This window comes from Aricia agestis, chromosome 5 (assembly GCF_905147365.1).
Source record: "Aricia agestis chromosome 5, ilAriAges1.1, whole genome shotgun sequence".
NCBI classification, from domain to species: domain Eukaryota; kingdom Metazoa; phylum Arthropoda; class Insecta; order Lepidoptera; family Lycaenidae; genus Aricia; species Aricia agestis.
Window position 1 is genome coordinate 9,848,012 of NC_056410.1, and position 26,597 is coordinate 9,874,608.

Here is a 26,597-nt window from a genome sequence, read left to right on the forward strand (position 1 = left end):
TATATAAGCCGCCTTTTACTTTGCGAAGGGGCGAAGATTACTTTGAAATGAAATGAAATGAAATGAAATGAAATATATTTATTGAAATGAAATATATTTATTGCAAGAATGTAGTGCATTACATAGGTCTTCAAATTAAAAATACTGTTCTAAACATTCTGCCATCCAGGTGGCGTGCAAAAGTCAAAGTAAACATTTAATATAATATTGAAAATTAATTTATAGAATTACAAAATTAGAATCGATTACAAAACGAAGTTCGTAATTATTAAATTAGCATTAAAATATCCATTAGAAGTCAAAATAAGTAAAATTCATAAAAAATAAGTAGCAAAATGTCAATATTACAGTAATAAATTCAATTATAATTATCCATTAGAAGTCAAAATAATGTCAAAATTACAGTAATAAATTAAATTAAAATTATCCATTAGAAGTCAAAATAATGTCAAAATTACAGTAATAAATTCAATTATAATTCATTTATTCTAATTGGATACTATAAAAACTTTTTTCTGCAAACCACTTTGTAATTTCTCTTTTGAATACTAGGTTATTAAGGTCTTTAAAATGATTTGGCAATTTATTATATATTTTGATGGCATTAATGTATACATTTCGTTTAAAAATATCAAGCCTACACTGGGGCATATATAATTTAAATTTATTTCTTGGTGGGGCGGTTCTTCCATTTGCATTTGCACTTAGTATAAAGTATTCTGGATGCTGTTTCACAAACACATTAATATCTCTTAAGTACATACAAGGTAAAGGTAAAATGTGAAATTTTTCAAATAATGGTTTACAGCTATCCAGTGACCACGCTCCACATATTGCTCTAACGCATTTTTTTTGTACTCTAAAAGCTCTTTGACACAGTATAGCAATAATATTAGTCCCTATGTCATATTGCTATACTGGGACTTTGGCCGTATTATTTTTATAAATAAAAAATGTCAGTGTCAATTGTCATTTGTCAAAATTCAAAAACTTCAGTGTTTTCCGTGTTTTCCAGTTTTCTTGAGTTTTCCAAAATCGCTCTATTTCCACTATTTTTTTAAAAGAAAATTACGATTTTCCTGTATTTATTTTCTATAAATAAATAAATAAAACTAAAGTTTTGAAAAGAAGTCAATTAGAAGTGTCTTTATTCGGTAAAATTTATAAGAGTTTATAAATATTTTTGAATAAAGAATGGATATCGCGAACATGCAGTCAGCCGAAAAGCGTAACAAAACAGTGGATCTTGGATCATGGGAACCAGCAGCCAGAGTAAAACAACTCGCAAATTATGGTGCTATGGTCGAAGTAGATCCCAATGTACCACCAAGACGGTAAGATCTTATTTTTTACATTGAATTCGGAAGTGAGTCATCGTGTTGTTAAAATAATAATAATATTACTTTTGTGTTTACTTCATAACCTAGTTTTATAATGAGTATTATAAATCTTTTAAAAAGTAATTTAGTTACTAGATGCAGAAAATAACTTGACACCTACTGCAATAGAATTTCCTTAAAATGAGGTACTTACCTAAATGATTTTAGGTGTTTTTTATAACTCAACATGCTTGCAGATATTACCGCTCTGGGCTAGAAATGGTCAGGATGGCAAATGTGTATTTAGCAGAGGGAAGTCTCGAAAATGCCTACATATTGTATATGAAATTCATGACATTATTTTTGGAGAAAATACGGAAACATCCTGAGTACACATCAGTACCGACTGATGTGAAAGCTGTGAACCAAGCCAAGCTGAAGGAAGTTATGCCAAAAGCTGAGAAATTAAAACAGAAACTGTTGGACGTATATGCCAAAGAGCATACATTGTACAAACAGAATGAGGTAAGTTTGTAAACGCATAGCTTGTCAAAAGCTAAAGATTTGAATTATTTCAATATAAAAATTAACTGTCACTTTGTATCAAAGGCACAAAGAAAATTAGCTGAAGTAGCAAGGTTAAAACAAGAGCAGGAAGACGCAAAACTGGCAAAGAGACTACAAGATGATGAAACTAGGAGAGATGGTGACTCAAGGCCTCATTTACTTCATGCGGTATGTTAGACACATCATTAAATGAAACATTGAATAAATTATGAATGTATTAAAAAAAATACTTATTGTTTATCTATTATTAATACTTATTGTTTATATTAAAGTATTAAAGTACAAATTACTGCAAATAGGATGTATTTAATATAAAGTCCTTTATGTACAGGAGGATTGGGCAGTAACACCCTCAGCACCTCCAGTAGACGGTGTGATGTATCCTGATGACTTTGCCCCGGAGACACCACGGCCGCCTGCACACAACTACCAGCCTGTTCCACCCCTAATCCCACCATCAAGACCACATCAGTAAGCATTGCAAAACTATCTACATTTACACACACGTTACACTTTATTATTGAATCATAGATGTTTAAAAAAATCCTATAACCAATGTCATCTAAGAAGCCGTCTTTTTAGGAATATGCAATAAGACTCTCATGGCTCTAGATAATATTCTCTCTAATCCTTGTGTGACTGTAATTATATATTATTTATACAGTAGCGGTGGCATGGGCGGCGTGGGCGGCGGCGCGGGGCTGCGGTCGGTGCGGGTGCCGGGCACGCTGCCGCCGCGGTTCCTGGCGCTCGCCGCGCCCGCCACCGCCGCTGGCATCGAGCTGTGCGGGATACTGGCTGGCATATTGGTATGATTCGCTATCTGCTTGTTAAACGCTACTTCCCTATCCGTTCATAGTAGTAGGAATCCTTAAAATGACCTATTGCAATGTGTCCCTGTCACTTGTTGTTACACAAATTATCATCTCATCACAGTTATAGATATAACTGTGGAAATGGCTGTAGGTAATCTCTAAACACAATTTGGTTCAAACTACGTCACCCAAAAATATTTAAGCCATTTAATAGTAATTAGTAACTATTATATGGCTACATATTAATTAGTCAGATCATCATTATCAGCTTCTGACAAATCAAAAAAGCGCAAGAAGCGGGTGGGTGCGTGTCAATGTGTATATCCACTCTCCGCTGCATTCTCCCCATGAACATTATTTTGTAGAATTAGAGAAAAATCCTCAGTTCTAATTATCCATGCGCAGTGGTGTAACTATTACATCCGGGGCCCGTGGCAAATTGATGGGGCGCTATCAATAAAAATTGTCACATTAATAATAAAACAATGTATAAAAAAATTCTGACCTCGGGGCCTCCTGGGCCGCGGCCCTTTTGGGTCGGCATGCCCGTGGCATTTTGCCAGCCCTGCCACCGTATAGTTACGCCACTGTCCATGTGGTGTTTCCAGGAGCGCGGCGAGCTGAAGGTGACGACTGTGATCGTGCCGAAGCAGTCGGGCACGCCGGACTCGTGCGCCACCAACAACGAGGAGGAAATCTTCCACTACCAGGACCAACATAACCTCATTACCTTGGGATGGATACATGTAAGAAGTTACATCCATACAACATAATATTATCTTAATAATAAGTTACTCCATCAAAAAGATCAACCAGAAAACAAAATTCATTAAAAATATGTACATACAACGTGAAATCTTTAGCTACAACAACTAGGTTTCTCGAACTGATACTGGCACTAGAAAAAGTAGAACATGATATCGTAGGACTTGCCGAAGTAAGAAGAATGGGGATTGGAATCGAAGAGCATGAGAATCACATCTTCTGCTTTATAGGTGAAACAAAAGGGCTTCATGGAGTGGACTTTTTAATAAAGAAAAATCTAAAACAGAATATAGTTAACTTTAATGGCATTTCAGAAAGAGTAGCCCTACTTCAAATGAAAATTGACAATAAAGCTTTATCACTAATACAACTCTATGCCCCAACAGCGAACGCGAACAACGATGATATCGATAAGTTCTACGCAGATCTAGCAAAAGCTCACGACTTAGCAGATGAAAACCTAATAGTTATGGGAGACTTTAACTCAAAGATTGGACACCGTCAAGAACATGAATGTTTAATAATGGGACAACACGGCTACGGCAACCGAAATGAGAGAGTCGAACGATTAATACAATATGCTTACGAGCATAAACTCTTAATATTGAATACCTTTTTTAAGAAAAAGCTTAGCCGTAGGTGGACCTGGAATTCTCCCGAAATGACAAAAAATGAAGTAGACTTCATAATGTACAACAATTCAAAAAACATTTCAAATCTCGAAGTATTAAATAAGGTTAACTTTCCTTCCGACCACAGACTTTTGCGAGCGTCCTTTGATCCAGGTGCACCAAAACTAAGTCGAAAAAATTTCAAACTAACTTCAAAATCATTAAAAACTAAAAGCGAAAAAACAAATTATTTAAAAGTACTTGAAACAAACTTGTCTACCCAAAGTGAAATACTAGAAAAAACTCAAGATATCCAGACATACTATGACATTCTTGAAAAAAATCATCATCTCTAGTCTTAATACGAAAATGGAAAATAACAACAGAGAACATAAAATATTTAAAAAAGAAACACTATATTTGATATCCAAACGAACATAATTAAAGTCTATGAAAAATAAAACTAAAGAATTAAAAGAACTAAAATCTTTTTATAAGAAAACTAATAAGGCGATTAGAGAAGACTATCAGAATTACAGAAAGACAACTATAGAGAAAAACTTTACAAAATTTAGAAGTGCTAAACGGGCCTACAAAGAATTGGGCACACATAAAAACTGGATTCAAAACCTCAGCCAAAAACAAAAAGGAACCAAATCACGACAAGAAATAATTAAATGCGCAACAGCCTACTATAGAGAGCTTTACAAAAACCTGCCGGATAGTAACAACCTAACAGAGACTATGAATAACGAGCTTGAAAATAAAAATGACGGAATTTCAGAAAAAGAAGTATTAAAGCACATCATAAAATTAAATTCAGAAAAAAGTCCTGGCCCAGACAATATCAGTAACGAAGCCTTAAAAGTGGGAGCTCCACTGCTTTTCACATTCTTGACTAGACTGTTTAATATGGTAATTATTTCTGGAACTGTTCCGTATCAATGGTGCAAGTCTGAAATTGTCCTCCTGTATAAAAAAGGAGATCCAAGAGATATCAGTAACTATAGGCCGATCAGTTTATTATCCAGCATCTACAAACTTTTCTCATCACTGTTGTTAAGCAGAATAGCAGACAAAATTGACCTTATGCAGCCAGTAGAACAAGCCGGCGTTCGCTCCAGTTTTTCAACAATAGACCATATTCATACAATCGAACAACTTTTAGAAAAATGTAAAGAATTCAATCATCCTCTATATATAGGGTTTGTGGACTATCTTAAAGCATTTGATAGCATCACTCACTGCTCCATTTGGGAAGCATTAACATCTTGCAATATAAACTACTGCTATATAAAAGTGATCCAAAACATTTACTCAAACAGTACAAGTTTAATACGATTGGAAAACAAAGGGGAAGAAATTAATATAGAAAGAGGTGTGAGGCAAGGGGACCCACTCTCTCCTAAACTTTTCATAGCAGTTCTGGAAATGATATTTCAAAAATTGGACTGGAAATCTAATGGTATATGGATTTGCAATAGACAACTAAGCCACATAAGATTTGCAGACGATATTGCACTTTTTGCCAACTCGGCTTCAGAACTTGAGCAAATGATGCAAACTTTGAACAACGAAAGCAAAAAAGTTGGCTTGCACATGAACGCCAGTAAAACTAAGGCTTTAACAAACAGTCTGCAGAGACCTATACGAATAGATGGGCACCAGATCCAATATGTAAAGGAATATGTCTATCTAGGGAAACAAATATCCTTCAACAGCGACAGTAATGAACAAGAAATTGAAAGAAGAATTAGAAGCTCATGGAACAAGTCACACAAAGAAATCTTAAAAGGATATTATAATTTAGAGCTAAAAAAGACGGTAATGGATGTCTGTATTTTGCCTTGCCTCACCTATGGCAGCCAAACATGGGTGTACACTAATAAGGCCAGAAACAGATTGCTTACTACACAACACGCCATGGAAAGAAGTATGCTAAGGCTAAGGAGGATACATAAAGTTAGCATCAAAACTATTAGAGAAAGGACGTTACAGACGTTCTCAAACATGCTCTAAAAATGAAATGGCGATGGGCAGGACATGTAGCCAGGGTCCCAGACCAAAGATGGACTCTCGAAATCACAAAATGGAGAGGCCCCCCAGGGAACAGACATCGGGGCAGACCAAAAATGAGGTGGATGGACGACATTGCCAAAGTGGCAGGAACAAACTGGCTAGGGAAAGCAAAGGATAGACAGGTTTGAAATGAGATGGAGGAGGCATATACCCGGATAGGGTCAAGGCTACAATAACTTTTACTAACATAGTTTAAGAAATATACTAACTCAAAATGGGTTGTAAACAAATCAAATTGTATAAGTCTTGAATAAATATGCTTTACTATTATTATAATAATAAGTTACTTCAACGGGCAAAATTGACTGCAGCCTATGTATACTTAATAAAAACTAAGGAAACGTAACTCCCATACTTTAACTGTTTTGAATTAAATTTAATAATTGTCACTTCTATAAAAATTGTGTACCGAGAATGTGCATAAAGTATGCATGTTTTCTGATCTCATTTTGTGGACTCGCAGACCAAATTTTTGACATAGTTACTCTTCCTTAGTTTTTATTATTCGTAGGCTGCAGCACTCAGAGGTGAATATTAATTACTTAATTGTAATTAAATGAAGATTTTGACAATCATTAAAAGTCTCTGAGTGCGTCAGTGAGGGTTCAATGTTAATCAACATTAAAGTCTAAACATAGGCGCCGTCTCTACCTGAAATTTAGCGAAAGTGTGGTTACGAATAGCCAGTTATAACAGACATAGTACTTATGTCGAAATAAAACACTCACGTAATTATCTAATGATGTTTTACCTTCCGCCCCAGACTCACCCGACGCAGACGGCGTTCCTGTCGTCAGTGGACCTCCACACACAGTGCTCCTACCAGCTCATGATGCCAGAAGCCATCGCCATTGTGTGTGCGCCCAAATACAACGAGTAAGTCAAACTTCTATTATTAGTGCCTTATTGAATGCTCACTTCTAAGCTAAATTTAAATTCCTCAAATTTTAAATGACCTTAGTGGGTGTAAGATTGAGACATACGAATTAAGATTGAGACATACGAATGGAATAACCAGATTTGACAACACTTAAAAATAGTTAATGGAATCAGGCGTTACTTTGCGGAAATCCATAGTTTAAATTTAGTTTGTTATTATTTTTAGCAATATTCCGTTTTCGCGGAATATTGCTAAAAATAATAACAAACTAAATTTAAACACTTAAAAAATTTTAAGCCTTAAAATAAATAATAAGTACAGTTTCTTTAGTTTCTTCTCCTGAAAAAAATTTTTTTTTATACTGCTTATTTACTGAGAAAATAAAGAAAAACTGAAAAATACGCTGTGATGTCATACTTACGGCATAATATCAGACATTTTCTTTCCCTGGTGTAAAATAATTTTAAAAAGACATCATGATTCATGAATCATGAAGCATAAAAAAACAGACACTGTCAACAATGACATTTCTAAAAAATAACGCTACCTCCAGGTTGACGATGACATTGACAGACGTCCTATTAAACGTAACAAACTTAAATTGACAGATTTTTTATTTTGTAAACTGTAAAGGTACTGGAATTGAGCAATTTTAGTTGTCTTATACGGGCAACTAAAATTGCTCAATTCCAGTCAATTCTCGTCAACTATGACGTCACGACTACATCAAGCAATTTGCGGCAAAAAGCAGAAACAAGCAGCAATATTGCGCAATACAATTGCTTGGAATTTCCAAGCCCATCGGATATACGTCAATTCGTATCTGCGACATTGAGCGATATGAAATATCTGGAGCAATTAGAAGCAATATCACCGAAATAATTGCTGCAATTTATTGGAATTGCTCCACTAATTGCTCCAGATCGACCCATTCGTGTCGCCGAGCAATTATTGCCGCAATTATTGCTCGTGTAAGTGCATCTCAATGGAATTAACCGTTCAGACGTAAGTATGACGTCACTTGGCGCTTACGTCTCTCTATAATACGAAGGATTAAAATAAATTTTTAGGTATCTTAAAAACACAATTTTTAAAAAGAAAAAAACACGTGTCGCCTTATTTTAAGACTACAGTCTACTTTTATATAAAATAATAAAAAAAGTTGTCAATTACAAAGGCCTAACAGTCCCACAAATAATAACATTATAATCTGAAAAGAACGACGGATAGTATAATATTTTAAAACATACTATTTTACAGAACTATTTTACAAGACATCCAGACATGTAGTAATGAGCTTTAGTGAAAGTGAAATAATTTTTTTATGAGGGGGCAAACGAGCATTAGATCTGACGATCTAATATTAAAATATTTGTACATTGTCCAGGACGGGTTACTTCGCCCTAACTCCGGAGTACGGGATGCAGTACATCGCCGCCTGCCGCCAGTCCGGCTTCCACCCACATCCTAATGACCCCCCGCTATTCTATGTAAGTATCCACATTTACGTGCGCACGTGCGTGCGTATCTTTTCATGACAAAATGAAGTCTATTTTAATGTGAAGTCTCAAATAAAATATAAGTAATTTTAATGTTTATGACATTAAATTAGCAGATTATTTCATAATATTATATTCTTTTAAGATGGAGCCAAAATAATATTTGCCGTAATACTAACACTATTTTAATGGATACATCATACAGCACGTCGAACGGTACAGTTTTTTCCTTATTCTCAGAAAATATGAGGATTGAAAACTGGAACAAAAATATATGTCTTATCTTAAAGGGCTTGCTAATAATGTTATTTTTTTTCTCTTTGCAGGATGTTAAGCACATTAGATTAGAAGAAAACGCACCTATCCAGATAGTGGATCTACGAAGATGAATGTAGGTATTCAATACATATTATAAACACGCTTCCAAAGCTTAAATTATATTCTATATAATGTAAAGTTAGGCTACACGAAGATCTCGATTTGCCATGTCTTGTATATGAAAAAAAAGTGATAGTGTGTGTAAAAGCGCCATCTAGCATCTTTATACAGATTTTATTATCTGGATGGTAAAACAGCATTGCATTACGGTTTATAATGTTTCATAGTAAACTCCCGTTTCATTACACGAACAATGTTACAGTACAAACACACCTAAACCATATTTAAAAAGATTATTTTGAGTAACAATTATATCGTGCACATTATGTTTAATGATAGCTCCTTATTTGGTATAATGTTTTATAATATTCACTTGATTATAGTCATTTTTGTTCACTATTAGAATAGTTACACCTGTACATAATAGAATGTATTAACTGAAAAAGTTAGAGCATACTGCAATCGTGCAAAAAACTACATTAAACTAATATACAGTAATACCCCGACTTACGCTACCCCGTTTTACGCGAATTCGAAGATACGGGGCTTTTCATTTCCATCATTCTAGGCGAATCAGTGTCGAATCCTAAATAAATCGATAGCATAATACAAAAAGTGGTGAATTTCGTCAAACAAATAAATTGAAAGGTCGATGACGATGACATTATCTAGAATTTCTAACTTATAGAAATGCCTAAGCATAAGCAAGACAGTGAACAAACTGTTCAGGCAACATTTTTATAATATCTGAAGGCTTCGACACCAAAATAACTTCGGTTTAGGTCAAGCTTTATTCATAACAATGTAAATTGTTTTATTTTACAACATTTTTCATATTATAACTTTTCAATCTGAATTAGACTTTGGCCCCTATTAAACACATTTTATATGTATTTATATGCAAAGTTAAACCCCGATTTACGCGAATTCGACTTACGCGCTGTAGTATTACTGTAGTGTCGTTTTTATTGCGCTACAATCGAAAAAGGAAAGTTATTTTCCAATTCGTATGTTATTTGTAATAATATACTATTTTATTATAACAATCTTAATATTATATTTAAAAAATCCAGTGTCGTGATGTATGTTCCCAATTCACCACCAAGTCAACCAATTGTGAAGAAAGTTGGCATTTTTATTTCGATTAATTGTCCTAATAATTTATAATTAACAATAAAACAAAATATGGCAGATCATTTTAGTAATGGCGATTTTGCTGTTTATTTATTCATGGCCATGGATACAAAGTTCTTCAGCCGTAAACAATGTCGAATTGACACTCTTTTCAGTGTTGTCATTACAAGCAAGTTATTTTTTTTTTATTTCACGTTATTCGTAGCGAAGCACTTACCGGGCCGCTAGTATACATAATATATATGTCGCAGTCATCTGGTTTAATCTGCGATTCGATTGAATGACTAGCGCATTTATTGAATGATAGCAGTCAATCGAATGACTAAAGGACAACTCGTCAAGACGTTGACTGTAACGTTTAACGTCTTGACTACGTCTTTTTTATACGTGGGAGAGACATGCTTCGGCACAAGTAGCCGTTAACGGGGTTGTGGGTAAATCAACGCTGTCATAATATTTTATTACAAATAAAGCACTTTAAACTTTAAGGTAAATTTAATCGACAAAATATCAACACAGTGCTATCAGCTGTGCGAACTGTTTGACGTCATATTTGTTTTAGTGACTACTAGCGCCGCAGTGGAAAAAAAATTAAATACGTTCAATTACCTGACTGATTTCATGTCCGCTATCTGCAAAGGGCTTTGTTACAAATCGCTAACTAGTTGGACGTTGAGGGACGTTGAGGGACGATCGTTCAATCGACGTTCGGCCGAGTCATTCAATTGAATGGTGTCATTCAATGAAAGCGCTAGTCATTCTATCGAATCGCAGATTGAACCAGATGACTGCGACATATACAATGAGCGGTGCCGTGTCACTGGTTATCTTCGCTATCACTGGTTATGTTCTAATTCTTTAAACTTTAAAGCATTTAATTCAAATTATCTAAAAAATCGTCTAGCTATAATTATGCTTGAAAAAAGTTTGTGGAAGGGTGTACATTTTTATGTAAAGTATTTTTTTTTATTTGAAGTTTCACATAATATTTTTCAAAGTAAAATTATTTACTTTTGAAATCAAAATCGATTTAATCGCTTATATCATAACACAATTATTGCCTTAAACAATAACAATTTAGATATTATAGTCACACAATTTTTATACTAAAATTTTATAAGATTTGCAATTTGGTAAACTTACCATAAGATGTTAAAATCGATTAGATTTTAAATATAATTCAAAATTATAATTGGTAATTTCTCTATTACATTGTAAAATACGAATTTAACGAGCGCTTTGTTAAAATCGTAACAAAATTATATACATATTTTTATTTTAATCGGCATTATCTTAGTGCAGTACACCTTGTATTTATATTATTAATTAATACTTTCCAGATTTGGATGCTGTAACCTTTTTATTAATTTAAAAATGATATCACGTTATTCACAAATCGTTTAATGCAAAAAACTGACACATATGGCCTGCCTTATACACAACAATATAATATGTAGACAACAATATTATAGCATGTAGATTTTTTATGAATACAAAGTATTAAAAGATTGTGATTTATATTAGCTATATTATGCATTTTTTATTGTCATGAGAGTATTTGAATAGTCGCACAATTATTGGAAGAATGTGGAACAAATTTCTGATATTTTGCCAGGAGACTGTTTTATCTAAGTGTATGGGAATCTCACACAGCGCCATCTAGTGTGATTCTTGATTACACTGTCATGGCGCTGCGCGCTATTGAAAAGTAGATTCTTTCCTGCTAAATTTCAAGATTTAGTATCTTGCGATTTCAAGAAGATATAAAATTGAAGATCAGCGTTTAAAATAATGAGAAGGTACTTCATATTATGATGATATTGATTTGAAGAACTGTATATTGAGCAAGACTGAAAACCTTATTGAAAACAGTTATATAATGTATAAAGTTTTTGTTCATAAAATTAAAATAACCTGACCAATATGAGCTCTAATGTTATACTAATTGGATGTAACATTTATTTCTAAGAGTTAAATTTTATTATGTTTAATAGAAATATTATTATTATTATTATTGATAAAAAGAACTACCTATTTGCGCACCACCAATCTAATAAAGAATTATGTTTTTTGTTAAAGCAATGCAATTTATTGTTTATGTTGATTTATTATAAAAATAAAATTAACATTGAACATAACTTTGTTGTATTAATTACACCTATAGTAAGTTATTAAGTACTGTCAAGGGGTACTTGCCTCCAAAAAAAAAAATGCTATAGCTTTTAAGTTAATATCAGTCTGATATTATCAGGGAATATACATTATATTATATATATTATACAATATGAATATTATAATATAGAATATTATATTATACAATATACAGAGGTAAATACTCTTTTTGGTTTCATATAGTCAAAGAATCATCTTAGGTTGCCGAGACATACTTACGACTTGGTTGTATTCGGGCATTCTACGCTAAGCGTACAGGAAAAAAAAGTCTATGTCGCCGATTTTAAAATACCGTATTTGATTATTTGTTTTCGATATTCAGTGCTTCAAAGTCGATTATGGATTAAAAAAATTGTCACTTCATTTAATGAGCTTTTTAACTGTTTTTTTTTTAAGAAAAAAATCGGAGATATTGACTTTTTTTCTGTCCACTTGTCGTGAAAGCCCCATTGCAAGCTGAAATTGAAACACTAAGTAGAGTAACATACTTTTATTGGAAGAGAAACATCATATAACACAACGAAAGCAGCTATTATAGAGATAGATATGTATCTTAATGACTTATTGCTAGTAACGTTATGCTATTATTAAAATATTTTGTGGATAATTATTAATTAATTTTATATAAGCATAGCATATGTTTGTGATAATTTATGTTTTACAATGCACTTAAGTATATTAATAAGGGAATTAATAAAACGAGCGAATAAAAAATTACTTTGCGACTGATGATGAACATACTGTTTTAATAACATGAGCGGCATTAATTTGACTAAGCGAAAAATAAACTAAACTAACGACTAATATTAATTTATAATAAAATCCAGAATGAGCTTACAAAAAGTGGATTGCGATTAATCTATTTCAGATATTAAAATTCTATCCGAGCGACTGTATTACTAAGTGAGCGACTGGAAATACATAGCGGGCAACTTCAATATTAAATATAGATTCAATTTTTCTAAGTGAGCTTATTTATTACGAGCTACTAAAAAGTTCACTTTGAGCAAACTTTTGTGAGCTGCTTTATTAATGATAATTGGTTGATGAAATTCTATTTGAGGCTTTATATTTTATATTTTGATATGTGTTTTAATTAAAACTACATAATATTGTTAAATGCGTGCGAATTCGAATGGGGGCGGAGCGACGAATCGTTGCAGTCAGGTGATTTGGTCTGCGGACCGTCGTTTTTTTGGGTTAGGTTATATGGCTAAGGCGGCCGGAAGCGTAGCACAGCGAAGCTCCCGCCTTAGCCATCGTGGTTATTTTTTGTGAACCACGCAGAAGTAGGAGTCCCGTGTAGCGGGGCTCCGTCGACTCATAGTTGAAGCCAGTTGTTTTTTTTTTTGTATAGGTCGCCATTAAATTTTTTAACCATTTCTTTGACGTTCCGTTAAGGATTATAATAATAATAATAATAAAATAAGCATGATTCTAAAATCTAAACTTTTGAGTTCCTACAAATAGAACAATACATATTTTGGGATCATCAAATCAAAGTATGAAATCCTTTCTATCTCTGTTAGCTACCGCTTATTTCACATATAAAATTGTTGTTCCTCTTATCCAAATGAAGCTACTCACAAAAAATTTGCTTGATAGTAATTAAAAAAAAATGTTCTAGGGATCCCTGATTAAAAGTGTTTCATCAAATAGTTGTTTCATATTCATTTTTTTGTTTTAATGTGAGCTCAATTATACTCTGCTCATTAAAGTATTTTTCAAAGTGGTTTTTGTATTCGAAACACATCATTTAAGATAAAATGCCGCTCAGTATAAAAAATACATTTGCCAAATATTGAAAAAAATGCAGGACGTAATGTTCACACTCAAACAGATATTAGGTCGCTCAAATATTATGGAAGCTGCTCATTTTGAATTTTAAGTAACTCAAATAAAGAATTTGTAAATTGCTGTTCTGTTAATTTCTCGTCACTCACAGTCAGTCGCTCAAATAGTAATTCTTATAGAATTACTATTTGAGCGACTGACTGTGAGCCAAATTTAGTAATTTTGACACTTAAAACTGTGATTTACAGTCATTCGATATACTACCCTATTAATAATAATATTATAATTAGGCTACTACATAAACGTTGATGTAGTTAATATGAAGTTTGGTTAGACCGCAGCACAGACTGCAGAAGACTACTGTATTAAAAAGTTTATTAGTACCTCTATGTAAACATAATGAGTGTACCGAAAAATATTTAAATTTTACTTATATCTTACTACTATTACAGCTGTCCTTATACTTAGAAAGATTTGTTTCGATGGGATAAAAATATATTGAAACAGAGCAAAGATAGTAGATCGTTGTACATATTTTAAAACTAACAATAAGCAATTTACAGTCTACTGTTTAAGGCACTCGGTGCTATCATAATATTAACCTACCTTATGAATTATGATTATCGTTTAATTTTTAAACATTACAGTTTACACCATTAAGTACAAAGCATAATTTAAAACCGCAGATATGCACTAAGGTATCTAATTTCTACTCGATAATACATTCAATGGCAACATTATTGCTTATAATAATAAGTATTATGTACTTAGCTGTCATATAAATTAGGCACTTAGTAGGTAAGTACCTACTACTTTATACTTACACTTATGAATGTTAAGATAAGAGGCACAATATTTGATACTGCATGCACTCTAGTAAAAAGTTAAAAACTTATATTAGGACACATATTTTAGCAATTACCAAAGTATCTACATCTCTACAAGATGCGAAGCTCTATAGATGCTAAGTCTACACTAGATACTTTTTAATCGACTTCCAAAAAAGTAGTAGGTTCTAGGTTCGAATGTAGATGTTTTAAATATTTGCAGTTCGCATCTGCTGACCTTGCTCAATTATTTTCGAAAACAATTTAAGGTACTTATTAAATATATTAAATTCTGAGAAATATTTACCTTAAAGTTTAAGACTTGTTAGGAACTATTGATTTGTGCCCAATATTGTGATTTGTGAGTTGTTACTTACCTGGTAAAGACTAGAGATGGCAAAAAATAACATGAACTGTTTTAAGATAATATCTTAAAACAGTTAATGTTATTTTTTGCCAGTTTTTTTAATTTTTATTTTTAATAACATAATATTATTAAGTACTTATGTTATTAAAAATTAAAATTAAACATTTTTTTTAGATACGATCGCTAGCGCTACATTTGAAAGCCACCTAAAGCTACTAACCTATCTTTTTTAGACCCTCAAACTATTTGCTATCTCGGTCTGTACTCTCTACGCTGCACTGATAATATGTGGAAACAAGATAGCTTTGATTTTGTCGGCGAGCGAAAGGGACAAGTAGCTTTAGGACTTCTATCTATTCAGCGACTGGACTCTGGAGTCTGGGGTACTTAATTACGTCTCTAACATATTATCAACATACACTACGTAGCATTTGTCCTCGTCAAGTGCTTTACCAACGATATTTTATTATTTCAATTAATATTTTTATTCAGTAAGTACATAGTTAAATATTATTTAATAAAATATATATATTATATATATATATATATATATATATATATATATATATATATATATATATATATATATATATATATATATATATATATATATATATATATATATATATATATATATATATATATATATATATATATATATATATATATATATAAGGCGTCTTTTAAGGCCAGTTACATATACTAATTTATACTTACGTCATATTCTAAAGCATATTTCACGTATTCATAATTATTATTAAGTTAGTTTTTTTTAACTTCTATAAAAATAGTGACAGTGTTACTAACTTAACACAGACTGATGAGACAAGTAGTATCAGTATCCCACCTAAGATGGTTTTTTGCCGAATCTGAAGCTTCGGAAAGAAAATAAAATAACTTGTACTAAAAAGTTAGGCCGAGCATGATTATTTGGGCCTAAGTCGACGAGGCCGAAACTCGATCAGTCACTGGGAAAGTAAATACTTAAAGTACTAAGTTATACTAAGCTTGGGTTGCACCAGAGGAGTAGTAATAGTTAAGGTTAAGGTTATCGTCAAATATGGCGTCCATTTTAGACTTTTACTAGGGATATGACAGTTCATTTGACATTTTATTATGGTTAAAGTTAAAGATATAGTTAAAGTAAGTTGGTGCAACCCACCCTTATACTATGCAAATTTCACCTGTAGGCTATAACCTAACTGAAAGAAACTCGCAGATTCTGTTTATTCTTCCAATCTACTTATATTATTATATATTATCTTATTTTATTATTGCATGATCGTAACCATGACAATCGCCATAGCGCCGACGGCCGCCGTATGCGAGATCGCGCAGTTGACGCTCGGCTTGTGTCTGGGGGAGTCGATGTGTACGGTCTTGTTCATCATCCAGTAGTAGACGCTGGTGAGCCCCTGCAGCTGCAGCTCGGGACCCACGGTCTTCCGGATCTTCTCGTTGTAAGCGTTCAACCAGTTTATCTGAAATGTTGTCAGTCTTACTAATAGCCTTGGGTCTAGTTTTGGGGGTCTCTGTGTAAATTAAGGGTCATTTCTACAGTATTCAGGGGTTATGTAATATGATATAACCTATTATAATAATCGTTGATTGATCGTTGAGCTTAAAATAAGGTGTGAGCTAGTTCCACTGCTGATTATAATTTTTCTTTAGGTACTTATAAGGGTACTTCAGATTACATAAACATTTCTTATTAAAGTAGAAAGTTGTATCTAGTTATTTTGTATTTAAGTCGAATTTTTAACCGACTTCCAAAAAGGAGGAGGTGTTTTAAGAACTGAAAGCATATGCTACTATGCAAATTAAATTCATCATCATCATCATCATCATTACCACGTCAGGGTCACCAATGTCACCAAAATTAAACATAACAAATTCCGCCTTAACTCCAGAGCGTAAGGCACACATTTGACATTACTTTGAGAAGTAAGCTGCTTCGATAATACAAGTAAGTACATGCATGTCTCCGAGGGATATACGTGGGAGAGCCGTGCTTCGGCACGAACGGGCCGGCTCGACCGGAGAAATACCACGTTCTCACAGAAAACCGGCGTGAAACAGCGCTTGCGCTGTGTTTCGCCGAGTAATAGTGCCTTTTTCCGAATTCGGCTAAAACTCTACTATTTCTGTACTCAATCTTCATAATTTTGAAGTCGGTGCCAGTTCCAAAAGTTTCAAATATTCTGGCAGACTGAAGATTCAGCTATCTGGTACGACTTCAAAATGATGAAGATTGAGTACAGAAATAGTAGAGTTTTAGCCGAATTCGGAAAAAGGCACTATTAGATAGGAAAATTATTTAATACTTTTTAGTTCATATTATAAGGATGTTATTATTGTTTTTACCTTGGAAGTCGATTTTAATTTTTAGTTAAAAATAATAATATAAGCTGTACTTAAATTTTGTTTGTGGTGGAAGATAAAGAAGTGGATAAAGACCAAAGTGCATAAATATTCAATTTAAAAGTGCTTACCTCATAATCCGTAAGTAAATTCTTATCAATAAGTTTAGGTTCGTAAGGAACGAGGGTCACCTCCCGGAAACCCAAGTAGCCGCCAGGTTTGGAGATTACCTCCAGGACATTGCCCAGTTTCACACCAAACTTGTTCGGCTCCTGCCAGGATGGTTCTGTACAGAAATTCAGCAAAAATCAATTGGGTTGACATCGTCAAAAGGTAAATCGATCGGAATTGAAATGGAACATACCGCTGTTTATAAAATATCCTTCCCTAAAGTAGTGGAGATTTGTGTCCTGCCTGTAGTCTATTACAACCGGGTCTGAAACATACATTAGGTTAATTATTAATTATAAAAAGGCAAATTTTAAATCTAAACTCACATATAACTATTTTGCTGTACACTTGTTACTAATTACTATGCGTTTTGGGAAACTCTGAATGTTGTAATGGTTATAAATCGAAATGTTTTGAATGCCTTTTGTCTTCTAAATCTTACCCTCTCGTCTATTAAGCGCGGCGCCAACACCATGTCCAGTAGGCGGGGCGTAGTCCTGCTTGTGTGCCCAGAGCGGCGCCCGTGCCAGCGGGTCGGCGTGCGCGGCGGGCAGCGTGGCGGGCGCGGCCAGGGAACTCAATGCGGCGAGCGACCGTAGCACCACCGTGTATGCACGCTTTTCCGCGGCGTTCGGGGAACCGTAGTGCACCGTACGGGAGACGACCGTTGTACCTTCTGTTGATTAGGGTTATTAGAAACAGATAATTGTTTAAGCTTTAAAACATTAACTAAGCCGACAGATAGTTGGCGTTCCAACCATGACAAAAATCAGCAACCTCGGACTGGTGTAACGGACAGTGTACGATATGCACCTGCGACCCTCATGGCCACAGTAGAAATGCGAAAGTATAGAAAAACTGTGTAAAGTATCCGTGGCCGCGGTAAAGATCGGAACGGTACCTTCAGTTTATCTCCACAGTTTTTCTATACTTCTGCATTTCTACTGTGGTCATGCTAGGGTCAAAGGACTACTTAATATACTAACGTACCAGAAAATTGTAACACCCAGAATTTTCATAACTTTTAGAAGAAACTTATATAATATGATATGTACCATCATATTGCCCTCCCGACTGTATGATCATGGTGGAGTTGGTGAATATGCGGCGGCTGGTGATGTTGGTGGGGCGGTAGTCGGGGTCCGCGCCGTTGGGCCCGAAGCCCACGCGCGTGCGCATCGACAGACCCACGTAGCCCGCCTGCGTCGCCCGTGTCAGGTCAACTTTGTCCGCCACTGACAGCTCGTTTAAATTGCCTTTGTTCTGGAATAGGTAAATTAAACTGAAGATTGCGGTAGTGATTTTAAACTTCATAGCTACTTTGGTAGGAAGTACGCATCTACTTACGTAGGGTTAAAATAATATTTGGTAATCACGGTAATCAATCATAGAAACTTTGTGCACATGTTTGCCTGTACATATCAACTAATTAACTTATTAAAACGTCTATCTGGACCTGTGCAGAGCTATAGTTTCGGAGCTGGACCAATTGTCTACCTGATTATATAGTTGCGGAAGAATTGCGAATAAAATATTATCTTGGGTTGTACTTACCATGCCCTCTATATAACTGAGCACGGTGCACATGGCGACGGCGTCCCGCAGGTGCGCTCGCTTCATGCCCTTGATCTCGGCCTGGTTCTTCTGGGCCTTGAGGTATATGATGGGCGAGGCTTGGGGCACTCTCTTGGCCTGGGGCACGCTGAGAGCGATGGCGGCGGAGGCCCCGCGCTGGAACGTCCCTCCTATCGGAATCAGGATCTTGGACTCGGTCGCACGTCGGAGGTCCGCGTATATTGTTGTGTACTCGTTAACTCTGAAGTAAAACATTTTTGTTAGAAGGGGATTTTATTATTACTGCTGTGCTCCTCTCGTTGAAGCCTTTTGAAACTTTCAATCGAATGCTTCCATAGTTCTTAAATATAGCACACGTGGCTCTGTATAATTTTACGAGTACAATATTTACGACCAAAATATGTAAATTATAGTTATGAATGAAATAACTAAACAACTTATACGTAAATACATCTCATAACTCTACATAATATTGACTCTACATTCTACCATCTAATCCAGCTAATAAGTAAAAACTCACTTGGTACAATTATTGGAGTTGGCGAAACAGTTGTATACGGCCAACTCATCTCGGACCGGCATGGAGAGTTTCCCGGGCGGCGCGTACACGCGGATGTCTCGCGTGCTGATGATGACGAAGGCCTTGAACAGGGGGGCGAAGGGGATGTCCTTCCCCCGGATGTTGAGGAGCCATGCCACCTCGTCCAGAGCCGTCACCACCATGGCGTCAACCCCTATCTCGCGAAGCTCGTTCCGCACCGCCCAAACTTTCTCGCGCCATGACATTCCTGAATAGTGGTTCTCTTTTGATGACAAGTATTGAATATAGAGAACATGTTTCACGTTTAAATAAATTCTATCTACTTTGAAGAAGAAGAGAAGTATCTAGGACTCTCAAGTTTAAAGCTTAGGCCAAACCTACGCGACCAGGCGACTGCGAAGCGGAGCGTCAAGTTGTCAAATGAGTGTTTTGTATACAAAAAACACATTTGACAACTTGACGCTAAGCTTTAAATCAAGACGAGCGCAGCAAAGCTATTGTGGCTACTTCTTGCACTTTTTCCTTTACATCGATCGTTAATAATTATTTTATTTGGCTCTATGTTTTTACATCTTTCTAACGTCTCTATACTACGATGTTAGGGTATTATGGTCTGTAGGCTGTACCTGTATATTCCACATGATGCAGGTCGGCGACCTTCCTCGTGAACTCGGGGCGGCGGCGGGCAGGGTCGGTCTCGTCGTTCCACAGCTGGTCGACCAGGGTCGGTACATGTGTGAGCTGCAGCCCCTCGCGCTGCAGGCTCGTGGTGAGCGTCTGCCACTCACCGATGGACGTCAGCCGCGCATCTCCGCCCACGCGACCGTTGCGGGATGGCCGTTCCTGTTTGGAATGGATGATATATGTTAGATTTGTAAAGGGGCTAAAGTCTCCAGATTGCAAAGTTTATATCAGCTGGTTGAAGACATTACAGCGATCCACTCCGTGATAGTGGGCTGGCTGGGGTCGTCAGCGTCGATGACGAGCCAGGCGCATGTAAGTGCGTCGCGGGCGCGGCGCACGTCGCCCGCCGCCACCCAGATCGCCGCGCCGCCGTCCGCCAGCACAGCCGCCGTGCCCGCGCCGTCCCACCCGCTCACCCACTCCAGACGACGCTCCGCCGCAGCCGGCTCCTCGCTCTATAAATGTGGTTCTTTGTAAGAAGAAGCCTATTAAGTCAATCATTTCTATGTCATCATGGTCATGACGGGTATAATGGTTTGAGTAAGTTAGAAATAAAATTCCGGTCCACCATCTACGAGTCATCTTGTGTCGTTCAATTACTTATATAGGGTTTCCAGTATGGATACCGGATACGAGTTTGTGTGAATTGACTTAGCCTTAAACTGAGCCTTAATAAAAACATACGTATCTACAATAGTCGTGTAAACTTAAAAATATGTTATTAGCCTTAGAATTCAGAACATTGTGTTGTATGTCGGTCTTACACCAATTGCAGCGTCGCAAGTCATTCAATTAACAATTCCCTGTATATTCACGTTCCACTGCCTCAAACGCGAAATTAGAATTTTGAAATGTTTAAAAAATTACCAGATGTTCGTCGCTGTAAAATATGATAAAGGCGTCGAAGAAGGCGTTCATTTGAGTATAGCTGATGTTCCTCATGGCCTGGCGGAGTCTCCCCAGGGGCGTGTCGACGGCGTTGGCCTCGGCGCAGACTTGCGGCGCGGGGCCCGCTGACGGCGGCTCCTGGTTCATGATGATGGTGATGGGGACCTGCGACACGTTGACCGGCTTCGGCGTCGTCGACGGCATCGTGTGCTGGTGCTGCGTTAGACGTATTCCCGCACATGCTGAAAATAAATTTTCATGTTTCTCATAGCTAGCAGTATGCCAGTTAGTTATCAAGCTTTGGAATTATTAGAAATAATTCAAAATTTCTGTTGTTGTATCCAGATTCCCGTGGTTTTTTTGTTGTCACAAAAAAATTGTTGCAACTTGCATTCAAATTTCTATAAGTAGGTACATTAAAATATCTGATTCCACGCTAACTAGGTGTAACTCTATTTGGTGATTTATTATGGTATAAATTGGTTACAATAATAATATTATATTAATCATTTGTGTTATCCCTACGTTATTTATACCGCTTAACCCTTAATTCGACCCTAAATAACGGGCTATACGTTTACTTTAAAAAATTCTAGCTCGAAAATTATTCCATATTTTCATGAGGTTTCTGTATTATACTATTAAAAAACTATTCTAGATTAAATAAAAAAATACTATTTTAAATGTTTCAAAGAAAAATAATATAAAAAATCGAAAAATGTAAGCCAAAGTCGATCGTTTGCAGGATACGTTTTTAAATAATGTCATTTAAGATATTTATAATGGTCTAAGTAACACTTTAGCAATAGTTATTTACTGTTAGCTATCTGAATCATGCGACTGAATAATAATTTGGAGAAATCTGCTTTGATATTGCACCTATAATTATGCCTAAAGTATACGTTTAGCCGATTATACATTGCCGCATTCTCAGAAATCACACTACGAAATTCTATGTATGGCGGGTTTCACTTCGTCGAATTAAAGGTTTTGTTAACTGCTGCAGCTGGAGCTGTTGGATTATCTGGACTTATACTTCGTCCGTGGTCTTCATTAGACTTAATATTTCGATGTTTGGTCTCATATTTGATAATATCTATATGAAAATGGTTCGGCCCCTTCAGTCTTAGCTTACTTTTGTACTGTTCTATGAGAAATATTTTGATTATTATAGGAATTTTATATTTCTACCCTCTCTAAGCTCTTACAAAAGTTTTCTTTTCCTCATTGATAAGATGTAGCTTACTGAAAAAAAGTTTTTCTGATATTTATAATTTTGTAAAAATTGGTAAATTGCTAGTTTGAGGCTTTTCCATTTAGATATCAATGATTTTTTGAAAAAAAGTATAATTACCATACCAAAAGTATAACTGAACACGATAATTGACGTATTTTTAAAAGTGAAATTTAACTAATTGATCTTTACTGTCTAGATGAAAATCCTCACCAACCTCCTTGACTAAAGCATTTTTAGTAGGCACTTAGATGGCTATTAAATTGGTTTTTGATAATATATTATCTTTTTCAATGTTTATATTAAGGCTCTCTAGGTATATGACTCTATTATACGTCATGAAATATTGTGTTAGAGGTTTCATAGTTTTTGTCATTACTGCGCTTTTATCAACCAGCCATAAGTAATTTATATGGCTGTATTTTGTTGAAATTTCTATTTTTTACAGATCAGAACCTTAAAAGCATCTTTTAAATGCTTTTTGAAATCAGCCAATTGATAAATACTTTTACTCGAAGCTTCAGAAGCTTTCATATGCGAATGCTCTTAGTAGACAAATTTTGATTCATTTTCAAATCCTTAAAGAAAACCTCCAATTTGTAGAATATTACGTTTGAAATTAAGTCTATAATGTAGCTACTAGTCTCTGTGGACCTTTAAGATCCAAAAAAGGACACTTATAATTATTTTTTTCCGGAAACTTAAAACTAGCCTTATGTTTCATCCCCAATAAATGTCACAGTTTAAGCAAATCGATATAATAGGCTATAGAAACAGCTATTATTTGTCCTAACTTAGCGTAGAAACTAGAAACCAATTATTTCTTCTTAATTTATTTTATTTCTAAAAAAAATATTAAATGTAATGTTTTCTGAATCAGAGTTGCATAGCGGGCTATACGTATATATTGGAAGTATGTTTTGTAGGAACCCGGTAATGTATAATCGTGTGTATAATATACTATACTAAATTGTTTTCTCGTAAATTGTCATTTTCTCGTAAATTGTCAAATAGGGAATTTTTTTTATATTTTTCTGTACATATTTAGACACTAAAGGAAAGGTATATGAACAAAAAAAAATTAAAAATCGCGAAAAAAAAATCCGTCGAATTAAGGGTTAATTCACATTACTCTGTCTTCGTTGTGCTGTCTGTCGACCGTCCTATCTTATTGTTCACGCAGGCGTCCGATGATCCTAAAACGAGAACAGAAGGAGAAAGCGGCTAGCGACAGAGGCGATACTGACGCGGGAATGTACCAGGATCACATAGGCTGCACGGATCTTGCGAGTTCGAAAGCTCCACAAAAGCTTAAGTTAGAAAGGACTTTTAGGGGTGCCAGTAGTTATCCCTTTCCCACTCAGCGGGAATCCCGTCCCGTCGTGTTTCGTTGTCCTTATTGTGGATGTAGAGAACATATTTTTCTATTCGGGAATGGCTCACACTACGCCGCGTTGGGTTGGGGATTGGGATACGTCGGGACTCGGGAATAAGAAAATGTCTTAGATAAATGATTGGTCTCGCGCGCGCGCGAGATTAATCATTTATCTAAGGAAAATACATATATTTTTGGGAATTGTTTAGGAACTTTTTTGCACGAAATGTATAGTTTTTTTACCTAAAAAATGTGTCGAGAAACTGTTTGATAGCAAAAACAGTCGATTTATATTTAGACTCTACATAAATTATGTTTGTACTTACATTAAAATAAACCTAGGTACTTCATAAGCTTATAAATTGCTCCAATTCCAAATATCATCAAACTCGTTTTCATGATTTGTTGATATTTGGAATTGACACTTTTAAGAAGCTTATGAACCACCCATAAAGTTAATATTACCTATTTTTCCGATAGGTAATATTAATAATTAACTTTATGGAACCACCTTATGAATTACTTACACCTACATCGTTTTATTTTTAAAAGTTTAACTGCCGCACCCAGAGACGAATAATAATTACTTAAAATTTTGAAATATATGACCCATAAAATAATTTATAAGTATTCTAATTATAAAATTTATTATTAGGTATGTCAAAATTATTAATCACAAGTAATTGTAATTAATTGAAGATTTTGAAAGATAATATTATATCTATTAAAAATTTAAAATCTTAATTTAAGTACAATAATAATCGTCTAGTGTGGCAGTAAAATTTATATTCCCTAAATAGAATTGTTATAATTGATAGAGGAGGATTCAATCATTTGAATTTGAGAAATAGAGATTATAGAGACTTATCGACTTACATATTTAATTACTTGTCGATGTAGTTTAATTACTTTAAACAGTACCATTTGTTAAGCCTCAATTTTAAATAACAAGCTCTCATTGCTACATTACGTTATTTATAATTTTAAATAAAATTAATACACTTGATATAATATTATCACGATGAAAAACACAAATTACAAAAAGAAAACGACACAAATATACAGACAAGACGCCTAGTAGTACCTAATAACTATATTATACAGTAGCCCCATATTAAATACACCAATTATGTAAATATTTATGACCGTCGGACCAATGCTGAGCGCATATCAATTTCCATTCCCTTAGGGAAAAGTCAACGTATTCCCAAAGGGACAAATGATCCTGCGAATTACCAGGGCAGCAAATGACTACAAGAGGTTTATTATTACGCATCGTCCTGCGCAAGGATATGCACTCAAGGATAAGTAAATGGAGGCGTTCACCCGTGCGCCGGCCGCAGAGGGCATTCACTCCGCACGCAATGTCACATTGCACAAAAATGCATTGCAGCGTCGCGCTCGAGCGCTCGGGCTCTGATAACAAAATGTTATAATATTATGCTCAATTTTATAAGTAAAATAGAGAATTCAGTAAATAAAACATTGAAAGCAAGAGTCATCCACCGATCCTTGAAATATAAATATTGATTGCTAAGAAGAAAAAAAACTTTAAACGAGCTTCATTTGCCAACGTATACGGCTATTTTCACAGGAATCAATAAAGTGCCCTTTGTGGTTGATTATTATCACTGGACCGTCAAAAATGCGTGTGCGTAAAACAATGGATTGGCCCCTTTTTATACTAGGAGAATATGGGATAAACAGAGATACCAATAATAATCCTTTGTTAAGGATACAGCTTCGGCAAGGGTACGTTCACGGTATAAATAAAGGTCTCTTGTTTCTTTTATTTCCTTTGTAGTAAAAGTAAATAAATACATTTTTTAACAGATATATTTTTAAGAAACTATTTAAGGTGTAATTATTAGACATCGGATTATATGCACGATCAAAGTGCCGAAATATGCATGCAAATATGCCGAAATATGCATGAAAAATGGCCGAAATATGCACAGTTAAAATCACTTTTTATTAAAATTTATTGTTTTTCTTAAGAGATAAATGCGCCAATATTCATCATTCCATCTTATCCGGGATTTTTCATTTCTATTGGTACTGTTTATCTAGGGATTGCAATCCGGATACTTCGAAATCCGAAAAAACCTGATAATCCGGATTTTTTGGGTCTCTGAAAAATCCGGATTTTTATTTTTCAAAATCCGGATTTTCGGTTGAATAGTAGATAAAATTATGAAAAATAAGCTTTTACGTAATATACAATTAATTTAAATGTATCCTGTAATATCTGACATACAAATTCACATTTGTTTAAAGGCGCCATCACAACTTTGCGTGGTCTACACGTACCAAAGTCAGAATTTCGTATGTCTATCATTACACTGTGTAGTTATTTGTTGGTTGTAATTAATTTCTTAACATTTTTAGGGTTCCGTACCTCAAAAGGAAAAAACGGAACCCTTATAGGATCACTTTGTTGTCCGTCTGTCCGTCCGTCCGTCTGTCAAGACCCTTTTTCTCAGGAACGCGTGGAGGTATGAAGCTGAAATTTATATCAATTACTCAGGTCTACTGTCCCTTGAAGCTGTGAAAAAATCAAA

At 34.9% G+C, this 26,597-nt stretch overlaps 2 protein-coding genes across 3 annotated transcripts; one reads left to right on the forward strand and one right to left on the reverse strand.

Annotated features, from left to right (window-relative positions):
* The first annotated feature begins 1,051 nt into the window (after positions 1–1,051).
* On the forward strand, positions 1,052–10,621 carry LOC121727176 (STAM-binding protein-like A). 2 transcript variants are annotated; one of them, XR_006035621.1, is made up of 10 exons: positions 1,052–1,334; positions 1,577–1,844; positions 1,929–2,054; positions 2,218–2,357; positions 2,551–2,695; positions 3,310–3,447; positions 6,920–7,032; positions 8,424–8,526; positions 8,862–9,407; positions 9,871–10,621. XR_006035621.1 is itself a non-coding variant. In XM_042114857.1 (9 exons), the coding sequence occupies exons 1-9, from the start codon at positions 1,195–1,197 to the stop codon at positions 8,922–8,924; spliced, it is 1,236 nt and encodes a 411-aa protein (XP_041970791.1). In that variant the 5' UTR covers positions 1,052–1,194; the 3' UTR covers positions 8,925–10,621. The 2 variants fall into 2 exon arrangements, 1 of the variants encoding a protein (XP_041970791.1); XM_042114857.1 differs by having other exon boundaries at positions 8,862–10,621.
* A 5,857-nt stretch (positions 10,622–16,478) lies between these two features.
* LOC121727094 (xaa-Pro aminopeptidase 1-like) lies at positions 16,479–21,649 on the reverse strand. Its single transcript, XM_042114770.1, has 10 exons — positions 21,407–21,649; positions 20,788–20,994; positions 20,482–20,698; positions 19,835–20,102; positions 19,294–19,555; positions 18,795–19,002; positions 18,182–18,415; positions 17,933–18,004; positions 17,700–17,854; positions 16,479–16,688 (listed from the first exon to the last, which is right to left on the reverse strand). Exons 1-10 carry the CDS (start codon positions 21,629–21,631, stop codon positions 16,479–16,481), a joined length of 2,058 nt encoding a protein of 685 aa, XP_041970704.1. The 5' UTR covers positions 21,632–21,649.
* Between the last annotated feature and the right edge of the window lie 4,948 nt (positions 21,650–26,597).